Source organism: Salvelinus fontinalis, chromosome 23 (assembly GCF_029448725.1).
Source record: "Salvelinus fontinalis isolate EN_2023a chromosome 23, ASM2944872v1, whole genome shotgun sequence".
Lineage (NCBI taxonomy): Eukaryota > Metazoa > Chordata > Actinopteri > Salmoniformes > Salmonidae > Salvelinus > Salvelinus fontinalis.
Genome location: NC_074687.1, coordinates 40206927 through 40232849, shown reverse-complemented (window position 1 = coordinate 40232849; position 25923 = coordinate 40206927). Strand labels below are relative to the sequence as shown.

General features: G+C 42.2%; 1 protein-coding gene across 13 annotated transcripts in view; it reads left to right on the top strand.

The window, feature by feature from the left end:
• The window catches only part of LOC129821321 (protein TANC1-like), a 289442-nt gene that overhangs the window by 176935 nt on the left and 86584 nt on the right, over positions 1-25923 (top strand). For 12 of the 13 annotated variants that reach the window (XR_008754295.1, XM_055878874.1, XM_055878872.1 and 9 more), the window contains one exon: positions 8198-8521. Coding sequence is in view for 11 of the 13 variants with exons in the window: in XM_055878874.1 (XP_055734849.1) it covers positions 8198-8521 (324 nt within the window). In the remaining 2 variants the exon portion in view is untranslated. Of the gene's footprint in view, positions 1-8197; positions 8522-17531; positions 25633-25923 lie in introns of those variants that run through there. The other variant, XM_055878876.1, reaches the window with a different exon arrangement.

Genomic DNA, 25923 nt, shown 5'->3' with positions numbered 1-25923 from the left:
TTAAATATTAAAGCATTAGACCTCTCACTAAAGGCATCAGTCATACAAAAGTTATACTTAAATCCAAACTGGTTCTCTAGTAGATTGGTACGAATGTCTCATCCTATGTTCAAGAAGGGCCTTTTTCACTTTATTCAGATTACACCTGCTCACTTTTGGTTGCTTGAAAAGGAAATAATCTCCAAAATATCTTTATTTTTTAAACAAGCCTTAGAAAGTTGGTTGCAATTTCAGTTTAATCCACCTGAAAGGACGGAACAAATAGTACAACAAATCTTGTGGTTAAATTCAAATATAGTAATTGATAAAAAAACTGTATTTATCGAAGAAATGTTTAAAAAAGGTATAATTTTTGTGAATGATATCATAAATAAGAACGGTGGAGTAATGTCACACATGCAGCTAACACAGACATATGGAAATGTCTGCTCTACCCAAAATTACAACCAATTAATTGCAGCATTACCACAAAAATGGAAGAGGCAGGTGGAAGGGGATAAAAGTAAGGAACTTGTATGTCGGCCTTATATTAAAGAACATAAATGGTTAAAGAAAAGTGTGATAAATAAAAACATATACCAATTTCATTTAAGGACCAAAAAACTTACAGCTGTGCCATATAAATTGCAAAATAGTTGGGAAGAGATTTTCGATGTACCCATTCCATGGCACATGGTTTATGAATTGATACGCAAAACAACGCCGGATTCAAAACTTCTAATTTTTCAATTTAAATTATTGTACAAAATTCTTGCAACTAATAGAATGTTATATATATGGGGGATACAATCTTCTCAGCTCTGTAGATTCTGCTGTGAGGAGGCAGAGTCATTAGAACATTTATTTTGGTATTGTCCGCATGTAGCTCGTTTTTGGTCACAGGTCCAGGAATGGTTGAAGAATTGCAACATTTGCGTAGAACTAACGCTACAGATAGCAATACTGGGGGATTTGAAAAGCCATAGTCAATCAATCTATAATATAATAATTATTTTAGCAAAAATGTTTATTTTTAATTTACAATCCGTGGAAGCTATGAGAATAGGAAGATTCAAATCTTTTGTGAAGCATCACAGCACAGTTGAAAAATATATGGCAAATAAAAATCCGAAATGGATGATGTTGGAAGATAGATGGGAAAGGTTGAGTGGAGCTGAAGGGTGGGACTAATAACAAGATAAACAATGTAGGGCATACGGGATCTGTGAAATGTGTATAGGTGCGGAGCTATTGTGAAATAGCACAGTTACAAGTGGAAATCAAACTGGATGGACAACAGAAATAGAGGAAGGACTAAGAACAAACAAGAGAGAACTATTATAAAGTAGACTGTGTCTGTAAAATGTGTATAAGATGTATAAATTGAAGGTAAAAACAGAAATGTTTATCAGTTTACTCCAATTGGGGGATCGGTGGTAGGGTTTGCAGGGAATAATAATAAAGGTTAAAAAAAAATTTTTTAAAAAAGTTACACACTCCATTTCTTCTCTCACTGCCTGTCGACATCTAGTGGAAGACGTATGAAGTGCATCTAAACTTTAATAGGCAGGCCCTAGAACAGTGCATCGATTTCAGATTTTCCACTTCCTGTCAGGAAGTTTGCTGCAAAAGGAGTTCTGTTTTACTCACAGATATAATTCAAACGGTTTTAGAAACTAGAGAGTGTTTTCTATCCAATAGTAATAATAATATGCATATTGTACGAGCAAGAATTGAGTACGAGGCCGTTTAAATTGGGCACGATTTTCCCCCAAAGTAAAAACAGCGCCCTCTGTCCTCAACAGGTTAAGTCCAATCTATCATTATTCATATGGACTATATACATTCATCTTCTCAAAAATCTTTGATCGTTTTACTGTTTTATTGCCTGACAACTCATCCCAAATTTAATTTTTTTTATTCTGCTACTCTATTGATCGCTACATAAATTTAGTCTGTATCCTTCAAGTCGTTTGTGCTGACGTCATAGTGAGGGGCCTTGTACACAACATATTCATCAGCGATTGAATCGTCTTTAACCAAGCAGAGTACCAAAGTTGATCATGTCATCATGTAGGCCGGCTCTGTCCCAACCCGTCGGTCATAATAGGTTTGCATTCTACAAGAGGGAGGAAGGCAAATCCAGACTCATCGTTGAGAAGAAAGCGCTGTTGCATTGTGCTGTTAGTGGTGTGTACAGTATTAAAAGGTAGTGGTGGTTGAAAGCTCCAACAACATGTGGCTGTTTTGTTCCTCTACTAACAGGGGCTTTAGGAGATTTGGGGATTTACATGTGCTGACAGGAAGATGGGTTATTACTGTATTCAACTCCTTTGTGGTTTCTGCTTATAGGTTCCAGGGACTGTCAAACCTACTAGAAATTCATTCGGTACTGTACTGTTTTTATTGGCCAAAAATGCTTGTCATGTAACATTGCAACAAAAAAAGTTTTTGGGGATTACATTTTTTTACCATCTTTTTCTCCCCAATTTCGTGGTATCCAATTGTTAGTAGTTACTGTCTTGTCTCATCGCTGCAACTCCCGTACGGACTCGGGAGAGGCGAATGTCGAGAGCCATGCGTCTTCAGAAACACAACCCAACCAAGCCGCACAGCTTCTTAACACAGTGCGCATCCAACCCGGAAGCCAGTCGCACCAACGTGTCGGAGGAAACACCATACACCTAGCGACCTGGTCAGCGTGCACTGCGCCCGGCCCTCCACAGGAGTCGCTAGTGCGCGATGAGACAAGGATATCCCTGCCGGCCAAACCCTCCCTAACCCGGACGACGCTAGGCCAATGGTGCGCCGCCCCATGGGCCTCCTGGTCGCGGCCGGCTGCGACAGAGCCTGGGCTCGAACCCAGAGTCTCTGGTGGCACAGCCTTAGACCACTACGCCACCCGGGAGGCCCCGTAAGTGTTTTTTCTGTCTGGTTATTGACATAATTTTTTCAAGGCCCCAGTTGATTTGGACCAAAATAAAACAAAGCAGTTAACCTCACTAAGACATTACAATTCTATCCCCTATTGTACATTCACCCAAGTAGACAAATTTGGCCTATATCAAAATAAAATGAAGGAAAAAGACCTGTTGCAATAGCCTCTGCTGAAATCGTGAGCTGCTTCACCAGTGTTTCAAACTTTTTGTACCATTTTGTGGCCAAGACAGACTTGGTTGGTTGGCAGTAATACTTTGCATCTCCCGAATACAAAATCTGTGCTGCTGTTGACATAATTGATAACTGTGACTCATATTCCTCCTAACCCCCCTGTGCAATATCATAGCTGCTAGATAATTCATGCTGGCTGTGATATTGTATCTGCCATTGTAAAGCAGCGTGAAAAGCGCTGTGCCGTGCCCAGCTACTGCCTACATACAGTTGAAGTCGGAAGTTTATATACACTTAGGTTGGAGTCATTAAAACTCGTTTTTCAACCACTCCACAAATTTCTTGTTAACAAACTATAGTTTTGGCAAGTCGGTTAGGTCATCTACTTTGTGCATGACACAAGTCATTTTTCCAACAATTGTTTACAGACAGATTATTTCACTTATAATTCACTGTATCACAATTCCAGTGGGTCAGAAGTTTACATACACTAAGTTGACTGTGCCTTTAAACAGTTTGGAAAATTCCAGAAAATTATGTCATGGCTTTAGAAGCTTCTGATAGGCTAATTGACATCATTTGAGTTAATTGGAGGTGTACCTGTGGGTGTATTTCAAGGCCTACCTTCAAACTCAGTGCCTCTTTGCTTGACATCATGGGAAAATCAAAAGAAATCAGCCAAGACCTCAGAAAATAAATTGTAGACCTTGGTTCATCCTTGGGAGCAATTTCCAAACGCATGAAGGTTCCACGTTCGTCTGTACAAACAATAGTACGCAAGTATAAACACCATGATACCACACAGCCATCATACCGCTCAGGAAGGAGACGCGTTCTGTCTCCTAGAGATGAACGTACTTTGGTGTGAAAAGTGCAAATCAATCCCAGAACAACAGCAAAGGACCTTGTGAAGATGCTGGAGGAAACTGCTCAGCAAGGAAGAAGCCACTGCGGTTTGCAACTGCACATGGGGACAAAGATCGTACTTTTTGGAGAAATGTCCTCTGGTTTGATGAAACAAAAATATAACTCTTTGGCAATAATGACCATTGTTATGTTTGGAGGAACAAGGGGGATGCTTGCAAGCCGAAGAACACCATCCCAACCGTGAAGCACAGGGGTGGCAGCATCATGCTGTGGAGGTGCTTTGCTGCAGGAGGTACTGGTGCACTTCACAAAATAGATGGCATCATTAGCATGGAAAATTATGTGGATATATTGAAGCAACATCTCAAGACATCAGTCAGGAAGTTAAAGCTTGGTCGCAAATGGGTCTTCCAAATGGACAATGACCCCAAGCATACTTCCAATGTTGTGGCAAAATGGCTTCAGGACAACAAAGTCAGGTATTGGAGTGGCCATCACAAAACACTGACCTCAATCACATAGAACATTTGTGGGCAGAACTGAAAACGCGTGTGCGAGCAAGGAGGCCTACAAACCTGACTCCGTTACTAAAGCTCTGTCAGGATGAATGGGCCAAAATTCAAGGGAATGCTACCAAATACTAATTGAGTGTATGTAAACTTCTGACCCACTGGGAATGTGATGAAAGAAATAAAAGCTGAAATAAATCATTCTCTCTACTATTATTCTGACATTTCACATTCTTAAAATAAAGTAGTGATCCTAATTGACCTAAGACAGGGAATTTTTACTAGGATTAAATGTCAGGAATTGTGAAAACTGAGTTTAAATGTATTTGGCTAAGATGTATGTAAACTTCCGACTTCAACTGTATCTACTGCCCAGGTTGAGACCGAGAGATGTAGCCTAAGCGTCTCAGAGTAGAAGTGCTGATCTAGGATCAGGTCCCTGTCCATGTCAGCTTATTCATTGTGATATTTAAGGCAAAACTGATCCTAGATCAGCGCTCCCTCTCTGAGACGCTTGAAACATATGGGCCAGCCAACTTCAGATCATTATGACCTACTTTTTCTTCTGTGGAATCAGTACTGTAGAACTCAATGCTTCTAACCAAGTCTAGCGGCCTCATGGTTTCTCCTTCAAACACTCACAATTCTGTTTGTCGGCGGAGGACAAGCTATAACATTGGTCCGGAACTTCCCCCTAGTGAGTAGGGCTTCTTGGGTTATTTAAAAGGCAGAGGGAGAAGCCAAGTATGTTGTGTTCCTAATGGCACCCTATTTCATAGGGCTCTGGTCAAAAATAGTGCACTATGTAGGGAATAGGGTGCCATTTGGGACGTAGATGTTGTGTCCATGAGACTGATTCCCAGCTCTGATGAATAGTAGTCAGGGCCTTTGAAGTGGTTGAAACGGACTGTGGAAGAAGCAGGATAAGAGAACGCAAGGAATCATTTACTTCAAAAACCCATATTAATTTGGCTGGTTTTTAAACAGCACGTTGGGTGGGATGGTATGGAGCCTACTGCAGAGTGTGTGTTGACATATGAAAACCTGCAGCTGCTGTGGTGGGGTGGGGCCGAGGGAGGGAGGGAGGGCATCGCAAGGAGGGGACTTAAGAGGGTCATAGGAATGGTCATAAGCAGTTATTCATGTTGTAATTAATGGTAATGACAAGTTATTAATGTTTTATACAACAGGTGGGTCTAATCCTGAATGGTGATCGGTTAAAACCACATTCCAGACGGTTTCTATTCCAAGTTACCACCGGCTAAATCTATGATGTTAAAATGCCCATTTACTCTGTTCCATCTGACTGCGCATTTCACTATCTCATCATCCCAGCCAGGCAATTTATAAACTTGATCTCCACTATAAAAATGACTTGCCTAGTTAAATAAAGGTTACATTTAAAAAATATATATATATATATATATATATATATATATATATATATATATATATATATATATATATATATATAAAAAAAAATTTAAAAGCATCTATACATTATCTCACATTTCTTTTACGCTAATATTTAGTTTTCAACGGCGGAGATTTGTATAAACCTTGCTGTCTGTCTCTGCGACATATACAACATTGTTTCAATATTCAAATTCGATCTCCAGCTGTCCCATAGTAATGAATGTGACGAGAGTCAGAACGAGACAGACAGACAGGCAGCGTTTCTCAGCCAGTCAAAATTCTGAATCAGCATAATTTTTTGGGATACACAGTACCAGTCAAAGTTTGGACACACCTACTTATTCAGGGTTTTTCTTTATTTGTCCTATTTTCTACAGTGTAGAATAATAGTGAAGACATCAAAACTATGAAATAACACATATAGAATCATGTATTAACCAAAAAACGTAGTTACTTCATTGATATTCTGGCTGCACTGTTTGACGTGACTGTAAGTTAGCTGTAGTTGGCTAGCTAGCAAACAAAGGATAAGAATGTTGCCAGCCAGTATGGCAATGGAACATTTAGAACGAATAACTGGGTCGCGTCCCTGGATAGAGAACAAAAAGACTGAACAACTGGGTCGCTATACATGTTGTAAATAACGGTGATAACCAGTTATTCACGTTGCAAATAACAGCGATAACCAGTTATTCATGTTGTAAATAACGGTGATAACCAGTTATTCACATTGTAAATAGCGGTGATAACCAGTTATTCACATTGTAAATAGCGGTGATAACCAGTTATTCACATTGTAAATAACGGTGATAACCAGTTATTCACATTGTAAATAACGGTGATAACCAGTTATTCATGTTGTAAATAACGGTGATAACCTGTTATTCATGTTGTAAATAACGGTGATAACCAGTTATTCATGTTGTAAATAATGGTGATAACCAGTTATTCATGTTGTAAATAACGGTGATAACCAGTTATTCATGTTGTAAATAATGGTGATAACCAGTTATTCATGTTGTAAATAACGGTGATAACCAGTTATTCATGTTGTAAATAATGGTGATAACCAGTTATTCATGTTGTAAATAACGGTGATAACCAGTTATTCATGTTGTAAATAATGGTGATAACCAGTTATTCATGTTGTAAATAACGGTGATAACCTGTTATTCATGTTGTAAATAATGGTGATAACCAATTATTCATGTTCTAAAGCAGAGTGAGGAGATGGTAAAGCTAGTGTAAGAAGGTAGGCTGTTTTACCTTTTTATTCAGACCACTTCGGTCTGTCTTTGTGAATCAAATCACTGTATCAAATGTTACAATGTTTAGGGATTTCTGATTTGCTGAATATTTGCACAAGCATCAGGCTAGTTATCCCAGACGTATTTGTTATGTTATTATTAGTGACGGTGCAACACACAGCACCGTTATGAAATCCAGATTAGCTATGTGGTACAGTGGGTCTACTCTAAAGCTGCCAAAAACAGACGCATTTCCTCTGACTGCACATGTGACAGTCAAAAGTAGTGCACTATATAGGGGATAGGTGCAATTTGGGAATCATTCCCATGTTTTGGAGCCCAGCTGCCAGTTGGTGGCTTTTGCCTTTCCCCTCAGCTTTTAGTGATTCTGTTTAGCATGGTCAGCCAGGCCTGAGGAGAGGATTAAAAGGGGATTTGCTTTCATGTAAGCAAACACCTGTCTAAACTCTTCAAATGGAAGTTTGAAGTCAAATGGTATCTTTCCCAGAATTCCCAGGTTTTCCAGAGATCTTGGTTGGAGGATTCCTTGCTTATTCCCTCCTGATTCCGGGAACCTTCCATCCTGAATTTCTGGAAAATTTGGCAATTTTGGGAAAGTAACCGTAATTTTGCAACCCTACTACAGTATCAACTTCAGTTTGATCACACCATGTTCTATTAGATAGATGACAGTACTGTTTGGAGGCAAACCTATTTGATGTACAGTGTACACTTTTGAGTATTCTAAGCTACTCCATTCAAGATACCTTTAATAAGGGAAAATAATGGTGGTTAATACAAAGACTAAAAAACTTGGGGCAGGCTCTATTGATCTAAATCTACCCCACCATGCCAGCTCTGAATAATTCTTATTAGTTGGAACTACATTTATTGGTAAATATCAGATCAGGTGGAGGGTGTTGATGAGGTCAATGAAAACAGAGTGGAAACGCTAAAGACACAGAGAATTCCTAATAATGACAATGACATACTGCACCGATTTTCTTCTCTCGCTCTCTCTCTCTCGCTCTCTCTCTCTCTCTCTCTCTCTCTCTCTCTCTCTCTCAGCCACCATCACAAGCTCCTCGGAGAATGAAGACCGCAGCGGCTCCAGCCTGGAATGGAGTAAAGATGGCAGCCTGAGGAGCAGCGGGCACCATGGCCTGGTGCCCAGCTTGCGGGCCGATACGTGCTCTCCTGTGGCGGAGGAAGACCCCAGTGGGCCCCCAGAGACCCCTGCCCCATCCAGGACAGAGCACCCCACAGGCTCCTCAACGGGGGCTGCAGGAGGAGCAGCAGTAGGACCAAGCCACCCACCAGAGGTCCCCGTTCCATACCCCACAGCACACACCTCCTTGTCCCTCATGATGCCGCGGCCCAACTCTGTTGCAGGTAAGAAACCTTGGCTCTGGGTGATTAAGTATGCGGAGAAGGGATATTATCAGGACTTGTATGCTGGTTTGAGTTCACTGGACTTGTATACTGGTTTGAGTTATCTGGATTATCTACTGGTTAGTTTTCTAGACTTTTACACTGATTTGAGTTATATGGTCTTGTATGCTGGTTTTTAGTTATCTGGACCTGTACACTGGTTTTGAGTTATCTGGACCTGTACACTGGTTTTGAGTTATCTGGACCTGTACACTGGTTTTGAGTTATCTGGACATGTACACTGGTTTGAGTTATCTGGACTTGTATACTGGTTTCAGTTAGTATTGGGTCATCAGAGGAAGTGCTCCTTGATCCTTGCTCAGTGAATCTTCATTCAAATGTGACTCAGTTCATCTTGACTTTGTGTCTGCATTATCTCCTTAGGAAGATCTCTTAACCTGGAAAGGAAGGTGTTAGTCTGTGACCCTTTAGGACCCAACAGTGTCTGTACTTCACAGAACGTCCTGACTCAGGTCCTCAGAGAGCCAGCTAAGCCACGGTGCCCTGTGTGACTGTGGAGCTGACTGAAACACTGCCCTTTTCCCGGCTGACCAAGTGAGAGGGAAATGGAGCGAAGAAAACGGGTGGACAAGGCTTTGATGTGTCAATTCAGCAGACAGAAAGAGAGAAGGAGAGATATATATTATCTACCTCACTTGCTTTGGCAATGTTAACATATGTGTCCCATGCCAATAAAGCCCCTTGAATTGAATCGAATTGAAATTGAGAGGAGTGAGTGAGTGAAATAGTGAGTGAAATAGTGAGTGAAATAGTGAGTGAAATAGTGAGTGAAATAGTGAGTGAAATAGTGAGAGAGTGAGAGAGTGAGAGAGTGAGAGAGTGAGTGAGTGAGTGAGTGAGTGGAAAAGAGAGTGAGAGAGAATTGTACTGTGTGTTCAACAGCTAGCTGTTTGTACACAAACGTGCATACACAGTGGATTTTACACACCGTTTGCTCTTAGTGCACAAAACATTCATCTTTACTGCATGCTGATAAATCTATAACTTTGCCATATAAATAGTATAGTAGTGCATACAGGGCATTGTGTGGAGAATTCTCTAAGGTCTCTTGCATTTAACTACCTAATTATTCCAATAACTCATAACCTGTTTTAACATCTTCTGTTGTTTTGGTCCGACGCAGCTCAAACAGCATGGACACACACACACACACACACACACACACACACACACACACACACACACACACACACACACACACACACACACACACACACACACACACACACACACAGACATTCACTACCTCATAAAGCTAACAGCCCAGGAGCCATCGGCCCCTTCTTTGCTCTCGGATGAGGAGTTTGTTATGCAGTGTTGCCCCTGAGGACTGAGTTGGATTCACACCTCTGATTTTATGGTTGGTTACGTTGCCCTGGGAGCAGACAGCAATGCCATGGAAAGACAAGTTCATTTATGGTCCAAATGAACCTGCTCTGTCACCAGGGGCCAGGGATACGAGTGGGGCTTGATATGCTTCCCAAATGGCACCCTAGTCCCTTCGTATATAAGGAATAGGGTGCAATTTGGGATAATTATTTTCCACTCGCTCTTTTACGAGAGGACTATAGTAGGTTAAATGTGATGTCTTAATTAGGTTAATACATTGTGTGTGCATGAATCAATGCTTGATAGAGAGAGACTATAGGAGTGAGAAGAAGTGAGATCACTGATTTACTTATTTTCCGCCAGTGGGGGAAGGTTGAACGTCATCTTGCGCTTTTGTAATCATGAGGAAGTTGGATGAAGCCATTACCTTTGTTTGAGTACCAAATGGCATCCTATTCCCTATATTGTGCACTACTTTTGACCAGGACCCATAGGGCTCTGGTCAAAGTAGTGCACTGTATAGGGATAGAGGGGCCTTATCTGTAGCTTCATACCAAACATTCTATATGGAGAGTATAACAACATCCCACAGTCATCCAGAGCGTTCCAGTTGATCCTCTTGTCGTCCTGTGATTGCCCCTTTCCTGTCCCTGTCACACACCAGTCTGTCACATCAAAGATGTCTGGCCATAATCTGTAGGACACACAGATAGAGAGGGACTGACTGATAGCGAGTGATAGGGGGGGGAGAGAGAAAGAGAGACAGTGGCTAGACTGAGAAAGAGAGCGAGAGGTGTGATGTGATGCCAGGCCGTGCGTAGAGGAGAGGAGTCGTAATGAAATTCCCATAGTCTGATTGTTGCCAAAGTGCTGAAAGTCAAACTGTCATTGATTGGAGCTCCTTAACTAGGGCTGTGATGGTCATGGAATTTTGGATGATGGTTATTGGTCAGCCAAATGACCGCAGTCACTGGAATAACGTACAAAATCATAATAATTAAAAAGTGCGCTCCTGACTGCATGTGCTGTTGCAGGGAGGGGGCCGTTGATCTGCCAGGAGAGTGAGAGAGGGATTTGAGGCGATATGTTTGAATACGGCATCCTGTGACTTGTTACCGGACAGACTAGAGTCTAATTAGAGTCCAGAGGATGGCGTTGCCTATGCAACCAAAGACTTGTTTGCTACAACACCTTGCTTGTTTCAGCAAGGAGCAACAAAGTTTCATCACGTCGTAGAGTCCATGTTATAGCAGAAACCGACTCAACCGCACGAATGCCGGCCATCCCATCTTCAGTCAGCTGTTCGTTCCACACGAAACATTTATTTTTACTCTTCTAATTATGTTGGTAACCAGTTTATAATAGCAATAAGGCACCTCGGGGGGTTATGGCATATGGCAAATATACCACAATTGAGGGCTGTATCCAAGCACTCCAGGTTGGGTTGTGCGTAAGAACAGCCCTTAGCCGTGGCATATTGGCCATATACCACACCCCCTCGGGCATTATTGCTTAACTGTACCAGCCCTAGCCTTAATACGCTGTGAGGCTTTGTTCCTACCAGGACTTCAGGAGTTAAGAGTTGGAATAGCTGCTGTCTCTCTGTTGCTCTGCTGACCGGCTGGCTCAAAGTTGAACTATTATGGACTGGACAGACACCATATAGAATGTCAGCTCACCTGCTAGGTGTCTACAAACGATGGTGATTCAACATGTAGAATCGTCGGGAAATGACCCGAAAATGATGGCTAATGTTCTGTGGTCAGAGGTGATAGGACCACTGTTTTTAACCGTCTGTTTTGTCCTTTAGACTTCTTTCTGTCTTGCGCATACAAAAGCGTTTGACCCCTTCTCAGGTCGTTGGATGTTTTTAGCCTGAGAACAAAGGGTCCATTTCTCTGGGTGAATTAGTGGAGTCTGTCTAATGTCCCACAGCCCTGCTATGTGAGATATGCGCAGGGAATGTATCCGTGTTGCTCAGAAGTGTCATTTGCGGTGTGCGTGATTACATCGGACATTGTGCCTGGCCTACTACAATCGAACTGCTGCTGTGGGAAATCCAAGCAGCACTGTCTGCACATTAAGCTGTGGCTAACTGGCTAGGTCCAGATCCACACCAATATACCACCTGTCTGAATGAGAAGACAGAAACCTGAATCCTACTCATTAAAGCAAGCCACCAAATTTCTTTGCTCAGAAAATCAAACAAGCGGTTTGCCGTTTTCTCAGGGCAAAGTAGGACTCAAGTCGATTGACCCACCATGAGCGCACAAATATGCTTAATTCAAATCAAAACACAGACAAACTCGCAACATAACACTGACAATATGATCATTATTTTTGTACAATCCCCCTCTGGCTGCTGCTTGTCTTGTCTAGTCAGACCCTACTGGAAGACTGGACTTTATAGGGGATATTTTCCTATTTTTGCTGTGATTTTGATTGACTCTCATGGCTTGTAAGCCCCTCCAAAATCTGTTGGAATAAATCCCTAATTGTATTGTCTCTCAGCAGGACATGTCTGTGAAGCTGCTTTTTACTCCATCCATTCTGCATAGTAATTTTTGTTATTGTATATGTGTCTGAGTCACAATGTCGCCATTGAAATGTGGCATTTGTTTCCATCTCAAATGTCACCCTATTCCCTGTATAGTGCACTCATTTTGACGAGGGTCCATAGAGTGCCATTTAGGACGCACACTTTGAATTATTAAGGCAGTCAGACTGGCAAAAAGCCACACAACCGGTCCGGGCATCATCACATTTCTATTAATTTAAAAACCACCCAATATAAATGAGATGCGACGGGGAATGAGACTGTGGGTTTAATTACAAATGACTGTAACATTGGAAGCCTAATCATAAGTTAGTGATGTCACACTCACACACAGCCCCTAATCTGACAGCTGTCACACTCTCCCTGCCTCTCGTTGCTATGCCTGGGAAATTAACCCGCGCCGTTGGGGCATTTCAGCAACAGTTCCAGCTGCACAGAGTTTGGCAACAGTGCCGGGATGGGTCCCAAATGGCACCCTATTCTCTATATAGTGCACCACTTTTGATGCAGTCGCACTCACTCTATGTCAGATTGTCTTAGGAAGAGACGGGTCGGAATGTTGTTTTGCTTTCTTTCACTTGTTTTTCACATCAGACACCACAGCGCAACTCACACTACTAGAGACATAATAACTCTAGAGTAATTTCTAGTGTTTAATGTTATGTTACCAGCAACATACCACTCTATTTGGTAATGTGTTGTTACTGCTAAATGCCAGTCCACCTCTATAAGGCTGTGCTTCAAAAGTGTGCACTATATAGGGGAATAGGGTGCCGTGTGACACACAGACAGTGACAACGGGATAAGCTTCTGAAAACATCTCAGAGATGACTCTCTCCTAGCCCAACCCACACTCCATCACAGGTGCCACCGACTTCAAAGAGGATTGCCTTTGACACGGGCTCTGTAACGGAAACTAAATATGTAAATGTTATTATAATACGGCATGTAAAGTGGTGGCTTCAGAGAGCAGAATTCTAAATGAGAACTGAGAGGGTGAGGAAGGGAGGAAGTTAGGGACTCGGTGCAGCTGAAAGAGATCTTCTTAGTTTCTACCCCTCTGATGTGTGGGGGTACAGAGTAGAAGAAGAGGGCTCTGTCTTGGCTCTATTGTAAGCTCTTCAGATTTGGCTGAAATCCAATTTGACACCTCCATGCCTCCTTCATCCAGTGCAGATTCAGGGCTTTTCGGGAAAAGAATTCAGCTCAAAGCCTTCTGTATTCTTTGTTACGCTCAAATAATAAGAATTATATTTCAAGTCATCAGAGTTAAGCCATTTACCGTGGATTAGGGAATCAAAGGCTACATTAAGACTGGTCACAGGAATCCCATGGTCCAAAGACCTCCCGTTGAACCGCTGGTGGAGATTTCCCCAGACAGTAAAACGGCATTAAGATGGTTAGCTGTGGAATGGTTCGGCCACAGCACATAGCCAAGGGGCACTCCATTCAACCTTGGAACATGTTGATTGGTGCATTGGTAGGGCATTAGTACTATTGTGGTTCACAGTCGTGTGCCGGGTGCCCAGTCTGCACAGGTAGTCTTTGTCACTGCCCTGCTGCCCTACTCAGCATTCCATTGTGTTAAGGTGTCTAGGTGATTGTTCCTTTGTGGCTGGCAGAAATCCGCTGCCCCCCCCCCCCCCCCCCCCCGCTCCAGAGCAGAAGTAGGCATCATTGACGGCCATTGTTCCATCTCCTGGTTACTATGAATCCCTCTTCATAGGAGAATACTTTATGATTACTGGAGCACATAGTGACTGCAGCAAACAGCTGCGTCCCGTCTCTTAGACTGATGTCATCTCCACGAGTCCCAGATGGACACACACTCAATGGTCCCCAGATGTTCTGCAGGTTTGCTTATGTTACAGTCATTACTTCAAATTATAAAGTCGTGTTTTAACCACTGGTGGTTGAGGTGATAAACCAAAAGAGGCTTAACTGGTTTTTATCAGCATTTATGTTTTGTCTACTCACGTATGGATTTTATGAGGGGATTCTTTGGGTATGCTTTTATTGTCAAGTTTCCCATTTGCTCATTGAGAATGTATATGTGGAGTCTCACTGTTCCCTGAAGACTTCTCCACTTATTTATCTGAAGTTGATGGTGCACATGGCGTCCATTTTGTCACCTCTGACCAATGTTCCCTCTAAGCTGCGAGTGTGCGCAGGACTGCGGCGCATAAGAAAAATCAGCCCGTGCAGAGAAGCACAAGATTGAACTTCACTCAGCTTTCTAAAGTCCTCCCTGTTTGTTAAAACTATCAACGTGTGCCTTTACTGTGGGAATTGAGATCGAATCAATGCAATATTAGCCACTTTCCATGTAAAATACCGAAAACAAAACAAACTATACAAGACTTAGAATTCAAACCTAACTATGCAATATATTTTGTTGTAGGCATAGCGTATCGGAGTACGATTCTATTGTATTGACAGGCCTGTACTCTACACAGACCGGCGCGCCATAACCAATCAGAGCTGCAGTAGGCCTACAGTGCTTTCGTAAAGTATTCAAACCCCTTGATTTCTTCAACATTTTGTTACGTTGTAGCCTTATTCAATATTATAATTTTTTAATCTCATTAACTTCTTGACACTAGGGGGGCGCCATTTCGACTTTGTAAAAATTTGTTCCCAAATTAAACTGCCTCGTACTCAATTCTTGCTCGTACAATATGCATATTATTATTACTATTGGATAGAAAACACTCTCTAGTTTCTAAAACCGTTTGAATAATTTCTCTGAGTGAAACAGAACTCATTCTGCAGCACATTTCCTGTCAGGGAGTGAAATATCAGAAATCGAGGTCCCTGTTCTGAGGTCAGTTTATAAGTCCCCATATAAGCCATCGGGCTACATGCACTGCATACGTCTTCCTCTAGATGTCAGTAAGCGGGGAGAATTTGAATGGAGTGGATTGTGCAATCTGGGCCACTATAAATGATCATGGAACGGAAGTACCATTCTTTTCAACGGGACATCTGGCGCAAGAGGACATCACAATGGCGTCCTGCAAACGCTTTCGTTTTAGCAGTTCTATATCTCCGGTCATGTTTTTATTCGTTATAGGTGTTAAAGACATCATAAGGTAGTTAATTTAAACTGACTTATAGCAGTTTATATCAGTTTATTGCGATTTTCCTGGATTTCTTTGTGACGCGCTTTCACTAGTTGGGCACCTCTCCAGTGGGTGGCTATCGTTAGCTGCTTTTTCCACATGAGAAGAGGACATCTTTCAACCAAAATACGATTGTTCTGGAGAAAGGACACCTTGCCCAAGATTCTGATGGAAGCTCGGCAAATAGTAAGCAATCTTTATGTTGTTAATTCGTATTTATGTTGACAAATGTCAAATAATAATTCCGCCATGAATTTCGGTGCGGTCTCGCTTTAGCGCACGCTGTATGCTTGAAGTAACTTTAATTTTAAAAATGTAACACAGCGATTGCATTAAGAACTAATTTGTCTTTCATTTGCTGTCCAACTTGTATTTTTTAGTCAAGTTTATGAATAGTTTTCGATTAGAATAGGTGCCTCTCCAAGATGGCGCCGGACAGATTGCTTCCCTGTAAAACATTTTAAAAATCAGAAATGATGGCTGGATTCACAAGATGTGTATCTTTCATTTGGTGTCTTGGACTTGTGATTTCATGAACATTTTATTATATGATATCCCTGTGGCTTTAGGCTAGGCTATGCTAGTCAGCTTTTTTGATGGGGGGGATCCGGGTTTGTGAGGCGTTAGTTAATCTACACACAATACCCCATAATGACAAAGCAAAAACAGGTATTTAGAAAATATATTAAAAGAAACAATTGAAATATCACATTTCAATAAGTATTCAGATCCTTTACTCAGTACTTTGTTGAAGCATCTTTGGCAGCGATTACAGCCTTGAGTCTTCTTGAGAATGACGCTTCAAGCTTGGCACACCTGTATTTGCGGAGTTTATCACATTCTTCTCTTCAGCTCCTCTCAAGCTCTGTCAGATTGGATGGGGAGCGTCGCTGCACAGCTATTTTTAGGTCTCTCAGGATGTTTGATCGGGTTCAAGGCATGGCTCTGGTTGGGCCACTCAATGACATTCAGAGACTTTGTGTTTAGTGTCGTTGTCCTCTTTGAGGGTGAACCGTCGTCCCAGTCTGAGCTCCTGAGTGGTCTGGAGCAGGTTTTTATCAAAGATCTCTTTGTACTTTTCTCTGTTCATCTTTCCCTCGATCCTGACTAGTCTCCCAGTTCCTGCCACTGAAAAACATTCCCACAGCATGATGCTGCCACCACCATGCTTCACGGTAGGGATGGTGCCAGGTTTCCTTCAGACGTGATGCTTGGCATTCAGGCCAAAGAGTTCAATCTTGATTTCTCATGGTCTGAGAGTTCTTTAGGTGCCTTTTGGCACACTCCAAGCGGTGCCTTTTACTGTGGGGTGGCTTCCGTCTGGCCACTCTATCATAAAAGCCTGATTGGTGGAGTGCTGCAGAGTTGGTTGTCCTTCTGGAAGGCTCTCCCATTTCCACAGAGGAACTCTGGAGCTCTGTCAGAGTGACACCCGGATCTTGGTCACCTCCCTGACCAAGGCCCTTCTCCCCCGATTGCTCAGTTTGGCCGGGTGGCCAGCTCTAGAGGAAGATTCTTGGTCGTTCCAAACGTCCTCCATTTAAGAATTATGGAGGCCACTGTGTTCTTGGGGACCTTCAGTGCTGCCAAAAAATTTTGGTACCCTTCCCCAGATTTGTGCCTCAACACAATCCTGTCTCGGAGCTCTACGGACAATTCCTTGGTCCTCATGGCTTGGTTTTTGCTTTTACATGCACTGTCAACTGTGGAACCTTATATAGACATGTGTGTGCCTTTCCAAATCATGTCCAATCAATTGAATTTACCACAGGTGGACTCGAATCAAGTTGTAGAAACATCTCAAGGATGATCAATGGAAACAGGTTGCACCTGAGCTCAATTTCGAATGTCATAACAAAGGGTCTAAATATTTATGTAAATACCTTTTTTCTGTTTTTTTTTTTTTATAAATGTAAATTTTTATAAATTTTTATAAATGTGCAAACATTTTTTTTTTCTTAACTGTTTTTGCTTTATCGTTATGGGGCATTGTGTGTAGCTTGATGAGGATTTTATTTATTTAATCAATTTTAGAATAAGGCTGTAAAGTAACAACATTTGGAAAAAGGGAAGGTGTCTGAATACCTTTCGAATGCACTGCATATGCAAATAGACCATTGCCATATATGGATTTGTGCCGTTCACTTTGAACTAGACTGTTTTACAGCCTGAGTGGTCGTGATTATTATGCGCTTGTTTTTAGATCAAAGTGACGGCTGCATGTACAGGGATGCAAACTATTCACCTTTCGGTGAAAATCGCCTTTTTGAATTCAAAATAGGTGACCTATATGAATCTTATAGATCCAATGAGAAACGTTTGGGGGTGCTTTGGATCACTACTGACTAAGGGAACGAGTGATGCGCGTTTGGAGCAATCGTTCATCCAATTGTTCACGTAACAACAGAATGCAGCACATGATTGAAGAGAAAAGAGACAACCAATTTGGTAGTTACAGCATCAGTGTGCACTATGGAAAGACAGTAGAGTGGAAAGGCAGTTTGCCAGTTACAGCAGCCCGTCCCCAGAACGATAATGAAGAGGTAGGTGAGAAGCCTGACCACGAAGACGGGGGTGAGACGGTGATGAAGCGTACTTCATGAGCTGTAACCGAAAAACAGCTCACATTTGGAAAGTTTAAGGTGAGGGAGAAAGTGTGGTGGAACAACTATTGTTACCATTGTTAAGTATCTTGCTAGCTGGATCGAATTCTCAGTAGGCTAGCCACAGAAATGTTAAGCAACATTAGCCTATTTCAAAAATAAAAAAATGGCCCCATTTTCGTGGTATCCAATTGGTAGTTACAGTCTTGTCTCAACGCTGCAACTCCCGTACGGACTCGGGAAAGGCAAAGGTTGAGAGCCGTGCGTCCTCCGAAACACAACCCAGCCAAGCCGCACTGCTTCTTGACACAACGCCCGCTTAACCCGGAAGCCAACCGCACCAATGTGTCGGAGGAAACAACAACTGGTGACCGTGTCAGCGTACATTGCGTCCGGCCCGCCACAGGAGTCAGTAGTGCGCGATGGGACAAGAACATCCCTGCCGGGGCCAATTGTGCACCGCCCCATGGGTCTCCCGGTTGCGGCCGGCTGCGATAGAGCCTGGACTCGAAACAGGATCTCTAGTGGCACAGCCACTGCGATGCAGTGCCTTAGACCACAGCCCTACTCGGGAGGCCAACATCACCCAACTTAACTGATCAAATAGTTTAGTTTATGGTGTGAAAATTAGCTGGCTAATAAAGTTAGACAGCTAACGTTAGCTAGCTAACGTTACACCATCAGATGAGATAACATTAGTAACCTAACCAATTCACTATAGTATTAGCTGGTATACGACTCCTTGCCTTTCCTCAAGCTATAACGCGTTAGTTGCTTACTGGACTTACTGGACTTGAGAATTAGGTGAAAATGAGGCGTTAAACAAGTGGATGCCGCTATAGAGGTGAAAGAAACACCACACACTTTCCCTCTTTCTCACTTTTTCAATACAGTGGATTAAAAGGGGTATGCCAGGTGTATTCTCTGCCTGAAAGAGATCAATTATGCCAACAAATGGTATCATGCTCTGCTGCTGGCACATTGTAGAACAGATGTCCACAGGCAGAAAGTGTACAATGTAATAATGTGCAGTGTAGCCCAAAGATATTGCTTTAGTTGTGTTGAACTTGACAGTAACACTTGTGTGTGAGTGAGGGGGGATATTATTTTTTTTACTCATGAACGTTATTTTTGCACACATGTAGCCTTGTGCACTTGATCAATGCCTATAGTGGCCACTATAATAGAGCAAAAATAGAATGCCTGTTTGTTTAATTCTATGTGTGTGGTCACAAGCATTCTATTATAAAGGCTGTCATGGCTAACTGCAATATTAGCGTAATGTTTTTTCTCAAGACTTGAGTATCATTTGCAGTAGAGTCTAGGAAACAAATAACATTGGGTTGCTTTTTAAAAAAAATTTTTTTAGCTTTGAGTTAGGTTCACATTAACCACTTTTTATTTTACACACAGAGACTGATCATGTAGATCATATTCATTGTTGTTTAATTAGGTAAAACCTGTTTTTCTCCCTAGCAGGGATTTTTTTGCATGTTTCAGTGCAACAGAAAAAAGTTTGACCTTTTTGGGCCCTCACCAGTTTGCATCCCTGCATGTAGCCACGTGTGCACATTTGTTCATATTCTTTGCTAGTTAGTGAGTTATTAGCCCAGTTATATATAATTTGTAGTCAGCAATGTGGGAGTGATTGCTTCCTACAAGAGCACAAAATGTGTACAGTTCTAGCCATCTTTGAAAAGCAGGTCAAGTAAGGAGCTTTTTTTATGTCTTAAAGGGGCAGTGTTGTATTTTGAGACATGCTTGAATAAGCTAAGTAGCAAATAGGCAGAGGGTAGCATAATTTGTCTTGTTCTCTGTAATAAATGGTATGGGAATAAGGATTAATTATATTTTGTAAAGTGGTTTCTTGCATCAAACAACACAACAAAATGTTCAGTCACCTCTTTGCCTGACAGACAAGTGGATAATCAGGTTCATTTGAAGCCCTGCTTGTTTTTTTCAAAGTCTCATGGAATGTAGGCCTACATTGAACACAGATTGGCTGCTACTGTAGGCTGGATGATAGAACCGCTATTTCCATGTTAAAACGATGATCCATGCTATTTCCATGTTACATTATGATCAAATGGCCACAGTAGCCTACTTGGCCACTGTTAAAACTGTAAATGAAAGCAGCTACAGCCCCAGTGCTCACAGTAAACACTCGGTGGAAGTTGCACAGCCATTTTACAAGTTTCAAGTTTGCGATTAGCAGACCTGAAATTTGCTCAGTGCCGAAAAACATTCGAGGGAACATTGCCTCTGACCATATCTGGACATTGACTGGCTCAGTTTGGAGACTGAGGTGCACCCTTTTCCCTACACAGTGCACTACATTTGGGTTCCATTGGGGACGTAACCTGAAAGACAACACTTTGAAAGGTCACATTGACCTGAGCCGAATTGTCCTTTTTCACAAAGTTGCCAATGGGTGAAGAAGGTTAGAGCCAGAGCAAAGATAAAGACCTCTTCTTCAGGGATCGATCAGATCCAATTTTGAGCAGCCAATTAGCATTCAACTCAGTGCTGCTTATTGATTTATATAAACCTGTGGAGAGACAACCGAGCACAGTATGCTACCAGCCTCCAGTGAGCCATCTGACAGAGTTTGACTGACAGGTCCCAACATTGCTTTGCTTTGTGGACTGGCTCCTTGTGGGACTTTATTAGCATCCTTTTTTAATTTCATCCATCACACAATTCAGAGTTCAATTGTATTCTGCCATGTAACTTCATTGAATAAACTAGAACTTGACTGTACTGCATATCAGGAATATGTGGAAACTATACTTTTTTCTTAGTCTGGATCCTGGTGATCCTCAAAATAAATTCTGTGATTGTTAGGGTAAGTGTACCTATTAAGCCCACTTTCATCTTTGAATTCAAATACAATATTTCAATCAATTCATCTGGTTGTCATGTCCATAGCAGTTTTTATTCTAAGCCAATCAGATGTTTTATTATTAAGTTATTTACAGTTATGTGTTTGTTCCCACAAGTGGCATTGTCATATTGTTGTCCTTCATTCATCCAGGTGATTATGTTTGTTGGTCCACCACCTGTACCTTTGTAATACAACAGTAGAAAGGGAGATTTGAAACAGTCTTCAGATAGGCTTTAGGAAGTTCAACTAATGAACAAGAATGTGAATCCGCTTTCAGATAATTCATTGAAACTTGTGTGTGTGTTATGGTCTTTGTGTATGGCTTCTTATCCACAGAGGGTCAGTTTTTTATAACCAAGTAATAACACCTGCTTTAACTATTCATGTCTTGATTGAAGTCTATGATTAGTTGAATCAGGTGTGTACTGGTTGGCAAGAACAAAAGCCTAAATCCACATTGGTCTTTCTGGATACGATTGGACACCCCCCTGTTATGAGTGCTACTTTCATGATGAATAGAAATTATCAGTTTATTTTACTAAATTTTGGTGAAGATTAATATAATCACATTTTATATAAATGTCAGTTTGTACGTTTTTAAAATTAGGTGGGCTTATTTGGAACACCTATGGGCTTTCCGTACCAATTATGCTCAGTCCGGACTTTTCACATATTTTATCAAATATGTATTTAAGAATTTAAGTAAAGTCATAAAACCTCATGTGAGAGATGAGTCTTTCATTTTATCTCAACTTTTCAAACAGAAATTAGGGCAGTATATGTTAGAAATGTCTAAACTTATAACTAAATTATTTCTAATAACATTGATATTGAGTCCTTCCATACATGTAGTTTGCCTGTATTGCTTGGCCAGCATTCTGGGGGATGTAGGCAGTGTAATGCAGGGCTCCAGTGAAGTTTGTGTGCTCTGGTATGCTTTAAAGCTCTTCTGCATTCAGCTATGTGCCCTGCAGTGTCGGCAGTGTCTTCTGCCTGCACCACACTAACAGGTCAGATCCAAGTGTCTGTGCCCTCTAGGGGAGCAACTTACTCCTCATAAATTCTGTCATGTCTTACAGTGGGATAAATACACGTGTTTGTGTTTGGTAACAAAATAACAGGGGGGAAAAACAGATCTATGCAGGCTGTTACATCCTCATTAGTTTATTTATTTTCTTCATAACAATCAGATTGCTCGCCATGCAGCCAGCGACAACCAGTGAGGTTTCGAGCGTAATCTGTTTACTTGGTTACGTGCCACAATCTGTGCGTAAGCGACTTTGATTTCCATTTTGCACTTAGTCAATTCCAGCTCAGGGCATTTTGACATGGCGGGTCAGAGAGGGATTTGAGGTGGGAGATGCCAAGAGGCTTCTGGAGGCATTAAGCCTATACCAGAGCCCACTAACTAACACTGGGTGTGTGTCGCAATAGGCACCTTATTCCCCCTATATACAGTTAAAGGCGGAAGTTTACATACACTTAGGTTGGAGTCATTAAAACTTGTTTTTCAATCACTCCACAGATTTCTTGTTAACAAACTATAGTTTTGGCAAGTCGGTTAGGGCATCTACTTTGTGCATGACAACTTCTTATAGGCTAATTGACATAATTTGAGTCAATTGGAGGTGTACCTATGGATGTATTTCAAGGCCTACCTTCAAACTCAGTGCCACTTTGCTTGACATCATGGGAAAATCAAAAGAAATCAGCCAAGACCTCCACAAGTCTGGTTCATCCTTGGGAGCAATTTCCAAACGCCTGAAGGTACCACGTTCATCTGTACAAACAATAGTAAACAAGTATAAACACCATGGAACCACGCAGCCGTCATATCGCTCAGGAAGGAGACACGTTCTTTCTCTTAGAGATGAACGTACTTTGGTGCGAAAAGTGCAAATCAATCCCAGAACAACAGCAAAGGACCTTGTGAAGATGCTGGAGGAAACAGGTACAAAAGTATCTATATTCACAGTAAAACAAGTCCTTTATCGACATAACCTGAAAGGCCACTCAGCAAGGAAGAAGCCACTACACCAAAACCGCCATAAAATAGCCAGACTACGGTTTGCAACTGTACATGGGGACAAAGATCGTACTTTTTGGAGAAATGTCCTCTGGTCTGATGAAACAAAAATAGAACTGTTTGGCCATAATGACCATCGTTATGTTTGGAGGTAAAAGGGGGAGGCTTGCAAGCCGAAGAACACCATTCCAACTGTGAAGCACGGGGGTGGCAGCATCATGTTGTGGGGGTGCTTTGCTGCAGGAGCGACTGGTGCACTTCACAAAATAGATGGCATCATGAGGGAGGAAAATTATGTGGATATATTGAAGCAACATCTCAGACATCAGTCGGGATGTTAAAGCTTGGTCACAAATGGGTCTTCCAAATGGACAATGACCCCAAGCATACTTCCAATGTTGTGGCAAAATGGCTTAAGGACAACAAAGTCAAAGTGCTGGAGTGGCCATCAGAAAGCCCTGACCTCAATCCCATAGAAAATGTGTGGGCAGAACTGAAAAGGCGTTCATGAGCAAGGAGGCCTATAAACCTGACTCAGTTACACCAGCTCTGTGAGGAGGCATGGGCCAAAATTCACCCAACTTATTGTGGGTAGCTTGTGGAAGGCTACCCGAAACGTTTGACCCAAGTTAAACAATTTAAAGGCAATGCTACCAAATACTAATTGAGTGTATGTAAACTTCTGACCCACTGGGAATGTGATGAAAAAAATTACATCTGAAATAAATCATTCTCTTTACTTTTATTCTGACATTTCACATTCTTAAAATAAAGTGGTGATCCTAACTGACCTAAAACAGGAATTTGTACTTGGATTAAATGTCAGGAATGATGAAAAACTGAGTTTATATGTATTTGGCTAAAGTGTATGTAAACTTCTGACTTCAAATGTGCACTAGTACACTACTTTTAACAAAACCCCTATGGCCATGTGGCACCCTGTTCCCTATGTAGTGCACTACTTTTGAGAATAGGATTGCCATTTGGGATGTACACAAGTACTGGGGAGTGGTGCACGGGTGCAGGCGAAGTGATGTCCACAGAGCTCGCAACTCAGCTGCCCCCCCATCCTACTCCGACACAGGAGACAAAGAACAGAGGGATTCAAAGGGCAAAGCTGCACAAAAAATAACCGATTTTCATCAGAAGGGAACCTGTCACATCTGTGGAGCTTCAAAGCTGCTTCCAACATATTCATACACAATATCACATCAACCAGGAATGATCTGCTGCCGGAATAAGAAGAGGAGAGAGAGAGAGAGAGACGGACTATTGGCACACTGTAGAATATGTTGGGGCTTGAAATAACAAATAAAGAAACATGACTTTACAGCCTTACTTTTTGTGTATTTTTCTTCTCTTACGTTAGAGAGGATTGGCCATTTTTGTGTAGCGGGAAATGGTGCAGCCTTCGAGGAGCTCTGTCACAGGCGAAAATGAAAGAGCATCTAATGGCACGGTGCATCTGTGAGACGGCCCTTGTACCACTCTGAAACAAGTTACACTGCCTCCTTGGTTTTAGCACTAACAGACATACGTCTGCTGCGAAGATCTGTGTTGCAGCTTTGTATAAAGGGATACCAATTCCAATGGGTCTACTGAGAGCACGAAAGGGGGGAGGGAAAGAGGTAGAGAAGGGAGAGATGGGATGGTAATCTCACTGCAGTCCACGAATGTCAGCATGGGGCTTGAATGATGCGCTAGAGCTGGATCGCCGCACAGACTTTCAACTTAACTTCCCTCCATCTCTTCTCCTGTCCCCCTCCTTTCTGCCATCTCTCACTCCTCTCTTCCTTACATCATTCACTCTGTGGTTCACACTACCCTCTTCCTCCTCTCTCCCGGTGCCCTGGTTTTGGCTCTTTCTTTTCTCTATCTCTATCCCTCTCTCTTTCACTTTCTCTCTCCCTCCTCTCCCTTTCCTCTCTCCCTCTCTGTATATACTGTATATCTCCCTCTCTCTATCTCTCACTCTCTTTCTCCATCTCCCCTCTCTCTCCCTCCCCTCTCTCTCTCTGTGACAGCAGTACAGGGAGGATCATTGATTAATTCCTCTGTGAGTCCGGCTGCCTAGTGAAAACTGTAATCAGCCAGGAGAGCAGCTCTCATCACATTCCCGCCTTTCATTTCTTCTTTGGTTTATTCACCCACTTTTTCTCCTCCGCTTGCTAAAAAGTGGGTAGAGGGAACATTCTCAAAAAGCACCTGTATTTTGCACGGAGCGCTGCTAATGCTGTGGATGTTGTGAGGTAGGGAGAGGGAGAGAGAGCAGTGCCTGTGGACTGCCAAGCCCAGTCACCAGTTGAATGCGGCCAGTGTGCCTGTACATGGATGGGAGCGCTGGGGCAGAAGATTCACTTGGGTACCCTGATGAGCATCCAGCCCACTGGGGAGAATAATTTTCTGGAGCTTTTCCACAAAGGGCCTCCGCCCTGCCTGCCTTTCAGCCTGCCTGCTCCATGCCGGGAGTGTTTTTAAATACCTGCTGCTGTCCTGCCCAGCTCTCTGGCTCTACTGCCGCTGACCGACTGTAAGTAGCTACTTCAGCCTCTAGTGTGGTTGTCACGTTCCTGACCTGTTTTTCCTTTTTCTTGTATTTATTTGGTTGGTCAGGGCGTGAGTTGGGGTGGGTTGTCCATGTGTTATTTTTCTATGTCGGGTTGTTTGTGTTCGGCCGGGTATGATTCTCAATCAGAGGCAACTGTAAATCGTTGTCCCTGATTGAGAATCATACTTAGGCAGCCGTGTGTGTTGGTGGGTGGTTGTATCTCGTGTCAGTGTTCGTGCCACACGGGACTGTTTTCGGTTTGGTTGCGTTTGT